Raw genomic sequence first — 9,420 nt, forward strand, 5'->3', positions numbered from 1 at the left:
CCTTGGTTGTCTTATGGGCATTATTTGGGGAAAATATTAAAAGATGCCTCTTTAATGGCTCAAAAATCTTGAGAGAAAGTAATCGTGAATAATCATCCTAAGGGACTTGATTGATATAGCAATAATCAATCCTTTGGGCTTTGGGCACTTGGGATGGGTTGGTAGGCTCAATCGCAACCCCATGTTTAATGTACTTCTTTGTTGCATTGTGGTTAGAAAGTTGCCACCCAAAGAGAGGTTGTCCAAGTTCATGGCAATTGACCCTTGGTGATGTTTCTACCCCGATAAAGGAAAAGGGTGTGCCATGTGGTCCATCTCTTTTAGGGTAGCATTAAAGTGCAGCCATTATGGAATAAGGCTAGCAAGTGTTTAAAAAGAAGGGGTTTTCACAATAGGCTATGCATGAAGCAACCTAGAATTCTACGTGACAAATGTGAAACGAATGAGGAATCTAAGAAACGGAGAAGAAACTATAGGATTGGGGGATTTTGCTAAAGCACATTTGGGAATGAGGAATGTTGTTAGAGTGGGGAGATTCAAGGGACCCAAAGGAGTTCTCACACACAACTAAGCAAAGGGAATTCTCACACACAAGTACTCAGAGGTGATGTAAGATATTCAAGTTTGCATGCCAAGAGAGCTATTTAATCTTTTTTGGTTTTCCTTTTCTGAACCATGCTTTCCCTTGTGGAGATGTAAATATCTTACTCTATTAATTATACAAGATTGCCATTTCACACATTTGTGAAAAAGAAAAAGGTATCGTGCCATGTGAGATATTTGCATGTTATGATGTAAACAAGTGATGAATAATATGAGATTATTTTGTGGCCTTAGGTAAATTCTTTAATAGGTTTATGAATTGGATTTGCATGTGTCCCCTTTTCAACCGACCTTTCTATCTTGTATATACAACCATGTGAGGTTCTTATGTTGGTCGATGTGAGAGAATTGTATATATCTATAAGTCGTTTTGGAAGGGCATATATAACTATCGTTCGAGATTTGCAACATGGTTGGGGGGTAATCTATTTGTTACCATTCATTTCGGGGTAATATATTTCAAAACCTTTCCATGGAAGGGTAAAAGTGTTGCAGCCTGGCCTGGATTCTAAAGGTTGTCGATGGATGCCTTGAGGACCAAGAAATGTGAATATCTGCTGATTGCAAGCGATGAGTGGGAAGACGTGTGGAGCAAGAAAGCGGATGGGATAAGGCAAGGGACTGCGTATGGCTGTTCGGGTGCGCAGGCATCATCAGCTACTCAGCCATGGCGGCGGCTTCTTCTTCTTCTTCTTCTTCTTCTTCTTCGTCGGCTCACGTAAGACCTGTTAATTCTTCTGGCTCTCACGTGAGAGCTGCGTTCTACCACGCGGCATCACGCTTCCCGTGCGAGGAGATGGATCTCTCTCTCTTCACGCACCTGATTTATCTGCCGTCTCCCGCCTCGCTTCGATTGGTCGATGGAGGGAGAAGCAGCAGCAGCAGCAGCAGCAGCCGGGGGTACTTCAAGCTGAGGGGCGACGTCGACCAGCGGCTGATTGAGGGCTTCTGCAGTTCCGTCAGGACGTCGAGGTCCGGGCACGTCCCCACCTGCGTGCTGGCGATAGACTACGAGAGGCGGCCGGCCTTCATCGACGCCAGTATATGCCTCGCCAGAGAGCACGGCTTCGCCGGTGTCCACCTCTGCGTGGACCGCCCCGACGCGGACTTCCTGGCTTCCTGCCACTTGTGGCGCCGGGCCGCACGTGCGGGCGGCGGAGGAGGCCCAGGCCCCGCCCTCTCCCTCTCCGCGTCCCTGTTCCTGCCCCCCGCCTCCCCCTTACCTGAGCTAGACACGTGTCTGGACTGGATTTGCCTCCGGGGCTACCACCTCGGGGTGCAGACCTGCCTCGACGTCCGGTCCGGAGACCTGCTCTACAGCCACGAGCTGGGGCCCGTCACCTTCTCGCACTCCGCCCTGCGCCAGGCGCCGCCACCTCCCGCGGCCACGTCAGTGCGCCAGGTCAGCACTCGCGGGGCCCACCGCCCCCACCTCAGCGTACCCACTGACCCGCGCCGCCAGCTGAGCGTTGACTCCGGCCTCCAGCTCAGCGTTGACTCCCGCCTCCAGGCCTGCCTCCGCGCGGGCATCCCTCCCTCGCTCATCGTCCTGGGCATCCCCCTCCACGGCTTCTCCTTCCGCCTGGCCCACCGCAGCTCCGCCCGCGGCATGCACGCGCGCACCGCCGCCACGTGTCGAGCCACCATGGAGCCCGTCCCGAACCCGGCTTGCGTGACACGTGTCGTACGGCACCGCCTCCCCGCGCCTGACCTCGCGGACCCCGCGGGCCGCCGCCTGCCGGGCCTCGGACCGGATACGTGGCAGGATATGAAACGCGCCTTTGACCTAGTCTCGTACAGGGAGATCGCGCGTCTCATCAGCGAGAAGAATGCCAAGAATACACATGATGAGACCACGGCCTCTGCATACTGCCACGTAGGCGAGACGTGGTTCGGCTACGATGACAAGTGGAGCATAACCAGGAAGGTTGAGTACCTGAGAGTTATGAAGCTAGGAGGCTATGCTTTGGATGGCTTGCACGAGGATACCTCTTCGTGGGAGCTCTCGAAGACAGGTACCATACATTACCCGTTTCAAAAATATTCCACACTGCGAGTGGGGTTGTAGCTAAAGTGGTTTGAGCATGTGGGTGAGTGACTACATGGGTTGGTGAGTTTAAACCTTGGGTGCACCTTTGAGGCATCTTTCAAATTTCATGCCTCTCTCTCTCTCTCTCTCTCACCCCATTTCTCTCATTATTCATATGCGCTCACCACTCCACTCACATGTTTTTGTTCTTCTTGTGTTGCCTCAGCTATGAATTCATTCAACACGATTGAGGACCAAAGCTCACAAGCAACCATGGCACAAGACAAAAGACGGAGCCTCAAAGGAAGAAATAAAGAGAATTCACGCCTCAACAAAGAGCTTGTTCAATTCGGAATGTATGAGGTTAAATAAGAAAATTTCCTAAAGAAGGATTTGAAGTCAATGATTATAATGACTTTTGAAATGATTGTTACCCCCCTCACCATAATTCTAACATTTGCAACATAGAATTTCTTCCAAAAATTTATAAAGAATCTCGCGCATCTTAGAAAAATGCAAGTATGTAATCTTCTAAGGTGGCCAAAATCTATACCACTAAGCATGCGATGATATGCTTCAAACATTGATGTTACTTGCTCGTGAAGAATAACTCTACCCATTCTTAAATAGTAACACAAGTCATCAAATGCAAAGTGAATTTCGATATATTGCATGGGTCATAAAAATCACATGCTAGCATGCAATATACACCTCATGTATAATGCTCCAACCAAACATCTAATTGGGACTTTTAATGACAAGCCCATGAAGCTTATAGGCTATCCTAGTTTGAGACCAACATGCTTGAGGAGCCCACTACTTAGAAAGCTTATATGTGTACTATGGGTACCAAAAATTGTATTTCAAAGTGTCTTTATAAACCACTCTCCATAGAGTTAAAGAAGTGCCAAATATTTAATCCTTTGGCAAGGAAAAGAAAAGTGCTATATAGCATTGCTACCTGACATGTTAGGTCACGAAGAATTGCAACATTTATGCTATGTAATATGGGTGTGGTACAAAGTACATTTTGAAAGGGAGTTCCATGTAATCCAATTGAACAATTAAACATAAATTCATGTGCTTGATTAAAGAATGGCTCCAAAGGCATTGTATGCATAAGTGTATATACCCCACACTCTAAGCTTGGAAATCCTCCACAATAAACACTACAAGATATAGGCCTTATACCGTCGTTAAAAGCGACAAAAATATAAATAACAAAATTTGCCCCCGTCGTCGCAAAAAGCATCGTTATTGGCAACGCCATAGAACAGTTGGTATTAGCGTCGTTATCAGCGTCACTATTTGCATCGGTATCTGATACCAACGCAAATAACGACGATTTGCAATGCTAATAACAATGCATGCAGGTAATTTTGCGGCACTAATAGCGACGATAACAAAGAAAAAAAATTTGTGGCAGGGCAATGTACAATGCTCGTGTAAAGAAAAACAAAGTGTACTTAAATCATAACATTGATACATGAAATAAATACATGATCGCATAATGAAAGCGACTGATACAATCATGGCAAGATATCACTACTACATAGAAAATGTCTACACAGATCAGACGACAAAAAAAGAAGGGTATGTGAGCTCCAAGGATCCAAGGGCGAGCTATATATCCTCGCCATCCGAAAGCTCGTCCCGCCACAAAGGAGCATCGAACGGACTCTGCAAAAAAAGAAACAACTACACATCAGTCCACCATAATAAATTCTAATTAAACATGGTAACTACTTGAGTGTACACATAAGTATAACAAGATGTTGAATGGATGTCATCTCATCTTACACCCATTAGCTTCCTAACAAAGGCATAATGTTCTATTGGGAGACTCTTACTGAGCAAATTTGTAGGATTCTCATCAATTGAGATCTTGACAAGCTCAATTTGCTTGTCCTCAACCACCTCCTTGATGAAGGGATAATGGACCTCAATGTGCTTTCTCCTCAACCACCTCTCGAATGAAGTGATAATGGACCTCAATGTGCTTGGTCTTTGTATGAAAGATCGGATTACATGCCAATTGAATAGGACTCACAAAGTCCAAATGCAATGTAGAAGTCATAGTCATACCAAGGTCTCAGACGGCCTATAACCATAGAGTATCCTTGCAAGGCTCAATGGGTTGCAATGTACTCAACCTTGATAGTAGACAAGGCCATGCATTTTTGCACCCTAGATATCAAAGAAATAACACCTTCAGTAAAGATGAAGACAGATGTAGCCAAATGTGAACTTCATACTATTTGTATGTTCTATATAATTAGAGTTAGTGTAGCCCATGACTTTAGTATCTTGGGCACCATAACAAATGTGCATATCTACAATGCCCTCAAGGTATCTCATGATACCCTTCACCGCATCCCAATGTTGCATACCAAGTGTCACTATATAATGGCTCCCACTCAGATGTTATGTCAAGTCTAATGGCTATCATAGCATACATCAAGCCGCCCATTGTAGATGCATACAAAATCTTACCATGTTGGCTTCTCATCATCTGACTAGGGCTAATCTACATGACTAACCTTCACATGAGAAAGAAATGGGCAGCCAATAAGCTTATCACCCTACATATGGAATTGCTCAAGGACTTTATGAATGTACTCTTTTATGACAAGTAGAGGAGTCCCTTAGGGAGATTACCTGTAATCCAATTTCTACTTTATTAGACCAAATCTTATGCGAATAATCATCAATAAAGGTAACAAAATACTTAGCACCACCTAATGATTGACAAGGCATGGGACCACAAATATCTGGATAAACAAGAGCCAAGGGTGCATGCATGCGCGTAGAGCCACACTTTTTATGAGAGTTACATATCTATTGACCATATAAACAATGATCACAGGAGTCAAAACATGAGTAGTTAAGAGGTGCCAAATATTGCAAATGAGTGAGTACTCATTCCTTTAAGGGACATATGCTCAAGATCACAATGCCAAAGAGATACATGAGAAAGATCAGTCTCATGACCAAGACATGATCAACATAGCTAGACACAAGCAAAGAATAAAGGTCACTAATCTTGGCACTCTGAAGCCAAAACAAGACTGCCACAAGTAATCTTCCATGTAGAATCACCAAAAGAGACATGGTAGCCGACATCATCCAGCTTTCCAGTGGAGATAAGGCTTTTGATCAAAGTCAGGACATGATGTACCTCATGAAGCACAAAGGGAGCATCAGTATGAGACTACAATCTCATATCACCTATGACAATAATATCCAATGCAATGCCATCTCCAAATTTCACCAAAGCTGTAATAGTACAATAGGTATAAAACCCATGATGATGCGAGGTAACATAAAATGAAGCCCCCAAACCAAGAAGCCAACACTGAGAGTAAAAAGACGGAGCACTCGTCAATTAAGTAGCATTAAGTAATAAAGTATCAAGTATATAATCTTGAAATTTATACTCTAAGGCATTTATCTCTTCTGTCTAACATTGGACATAGGAACAATCTTGCGATCATCAAAAGAGTTGGCATTATACTACACTTTTCCTTTGCCTTTTCCGTGCCTATCATTGCACATATTATGGCACTACAACCTTATGTGACCCTGCTTGCTACAATAATGACAAGTAAAAGAGGACTTACAACCATGGAATAAGTACTACGGGATTACCCACAAGACTTAGACTTGCCCCTGTTGGGCTATGAGTTTCTACCATGATTATTATTTATATTACCACCATTTTTTCCCTCAATGTAAGTATATGAGAAATATGGCCTACATCAACATTCTTTCTATTTACATCTTCTATAAGCAAAAGCACCCTCTATTTCATTGAGCTAAAAGGCACCTTTAGGAGGATTTGCACTCATAGCAGTGTGGAATCTGTCCCAAGACTCAAGTAGTGTAAAAAGCAAGAAAAGATACTTGATATTCTTCTCAAACTTAAGACCCTGCGAAGTAAGCTAACTGAAAAACTCACTTAAATGAGAAGACATAAGTGTTCATTCCTTCATACAAAGATCCATGAGTTTTTTAAGTCAATACAATTGAGTTGTAGGACTTTGCTTATCATACAGATCACCAATTTTTTTCCATAATGTATATACATCACCCTTAGTCTCAAATGACATTGAAGTACACCTACTTTGACAATGATAAAACAATAGTAGACTTACATAGCTCGTCAAGATCTTTCCATTTTTGTGTATCATAAAGTTATGGCTTTATGTCCTCTAATTTCAGTGGCTAAACTTGCTTCTTTTGCACTAATACCTACCAAATCTAAGTCTTCCAATACTTGAAATTGCCATTCAACTTCTCTATGTTGAAGATAGCACTATTATTGGAAGAATTTAAAGCATCTAATATTATGCTTGCTAAATAAAGAGAGTACATGCGACCCTAATAACAACAAATCAATCCCAAAACCAAGCCAAAAATATTATAGCAAGAGATAGATAGAGCCAATACATTGTTGTCTCCACAAGTAAGAAGCAACAGAGTGTTGAATACAAGTGTATGCTCCCAAAGAAACTACTCAAAATTGATATTTAGAATGGCTATCCATAAAACTATTGTAATTCAGCATGTAATTGTAGGAAAATATACAAAAGAATAAGCTTCCATTGCCAAGAAGATCCAAGTAGCAACTTGGATTTATAATGCAACTAGCAGTGTAACATAAACCACCAAGTACCAATGACTGTCAAAGCATCCAAGGTGTCAAGTACATAGATGCATACCACAATGCATGCCAAGCATGTATCCAACACTAATAACCCATTGGCAATAAGCAATATAAAGTGTCCAAGTCAAAGTCAAATCAGTCCATAGTCATAAACTCTACAAAACGACAATGTCTATAAACCAAGAGAGTATGAGAGAGTCTTCCATTGACTCAAGTGAATCAAGCTCTACATACAAAATACCAAGTACTCCCACTAGAGAAAATTTGGACTATGTAGTAGCAAAGAAAGCTCAATGCATAGAGCTCATAGCATTTGAGTGCCCAAAAGACATCATGTATACATCCAGGAGCATAAACCTTCAATATGTCTTCAAGCTTGCAAATGGAAATCAGTAAAGCAAATAGCAACTACTCAAATTCAATGAACATACCTCAAATCCAAGATGTAGGGCTCAACACAAGCATATCAAAGCATAAACAAAAATGTCAAGCATCAACATAACCATGTAGCATACTTGAATAGCATGTATGCATTCATACATAGACATTCACTGTAATGCTTGATGTCGAAACCTTGCTACAATAATAAACCCTTCAAATGTTGAGTTATTCAATCTCTAATTGATCCAAGAAGCCTTTCTAAGTATGAAACCAACATCCAAGGTTACAAACTTGCCCCATAAGCATTACATGAACCTGAGGCATTCGAATGCATGATGTCCATAGCGTATTGTACATAGTGTATTACAACAGACCTACTCTATTTACACAATCAATGGCCGAGTATAAGGACTTGAAATAGTGATTAAGACCAAGCCTTCAATGTTAGGAGCAATGCCCAAGAGTAGGAGCAACACCTAGGAAGCAGAGCATAAGCTAGAGAAGTGGATTGATGCCAAGAATAGGGCAACCAACATGCACAATTCATGATGACTACTCCTATGGATTTTGCTACTAGTATTGAGCCTAAAGCTCACTAAAGAATGCTCAAATCAATGGTTTAAAGGTCCTTAGCAAGCCTGGAAGATATGGAGCTAACAAGAGAAGCAACAAGGCTGATACATACCTTGGTGTGTAGCTATCATGAAAGCTTCAAGCAAGCTCTTTTTGTCAAGTTGAATGCAACCTCAACAAAGCTCCTCAAATGCCCCCTTTGTTACTAGTTGAAAGATGCAGCAAGAGTGGAAGCATGAGCAAAAGTAAGAGCTATGGACGTTCAAGCAAAGAGGACAAAGACCGATGTGTGGAAACTCAATAGTCACAATGTGTGACTTGCCTTCCCTTATTCTATTGTCATGTAAAGAATAAAGAATAAAGTGATTGTGATGGATGGGCGCCACTTGTAGTGTATATGTGTGTGGGTAATTGGTACAAGTAAATGTATGCAGCTAGCATAGGCAGCCTTTAACCCCGAACATAAAGTGACTTTAAGTCAAAATAATATTTATCCACTTTGTGAGATAATAAGTGAGAGAGAACATGGAGAATGGAAGAATAAGAGAAAGAAGATTGAAGAAGAAGAAGATGGATTGAGCTTCCAGATCTTATGCATATTTGCCTTGTATTTCATGTCTATTCTGAGTCTTTTTAAAAAAGGTCTCTATCAAGTTGGATACGATTAGAAAAACTCATTTTGCATGAGTCCAAAATGAGAAAGTACTTAGCACAAAAATTTCTAGCGAGAATGATGGTTTGAACCATGGACCTAACTAATAGGGTCATGGGAGTATTACCATGATGACAAAAGTAGTCATTGTAAACTTTTTGACATTTTACTAATCTAATTCGTAAAAGATTTTGACATGTCAAGACTCACAACTCCTAACTCTACTTTCTCCTCTAAGGTTTCCGGTAAAAACATTGGGTCTAGCTCAAAAGTTCAATCTAAAGAAGCAAGAGCATGGGCCTCAATAATGTGCAACCATGTGTAAATCTATCAATAACCCTATTATTAGCACTCAAGTATGTCATGCATGAGCACCCAATGGAAGAAATAGCACTCAAATTCAAATGCCTTGATGCACTATACCACCTTAAGATTTGCCATTTGGCACACTACACCCTTGGGCATTGTAGAGGCAACGAGCTCAAGCTCAACCACCAGGATCCACGGACTGCTTAT

The 9,420-nt window shown here is 41.9% G+C and overlaps 1 protein-coding gene across 1 annotated transcript; it reads left to right on the forward strand.

Annotated features, from left to right (window-relative positions):
• Positions 1 to 1,053: 1,053 nt before the first annotated feature.
• LOC148012639 (nod factor hydrolase protein 1-like) lies at positions 1,054 to 3,671 on the forward strand. Its single transcript, XM_087669010.1, has 2 exons — positions 1,054 to 2,618; positions 2,859 to 3,671. Exons 1-2 carry the CDS (start codon positions 1,271 to 1,273, stop codon positions 3,002 to 3,004), a joined length of 1,494 nt encoding a protein of 497 aa, XP_087525136.1. The 5' UTR covers positions 1,054 to 1,270; the 3' UTR covers positions 3,005 to 3,671.
• The last annotated feature ends 5,749 nt before the right edge of the window (positions 3,672 to 9,420 follow it).

This window comes from Lygodium microphyllum, chromosome 27 (genome assembly GCF_053477565.2).
Source record: "Lygodium microphyllum isolate KBCC chromosome 27, Lygodium_microphyllum_v1.1.10, whole genome shotgun sequence".
NCBI lineage: Eukaryota > Viridiplantae > Streptophyta > Polypodiopsida > Schizaeales > Lygodiaceae > Lygodium > Lygodium microphyllum.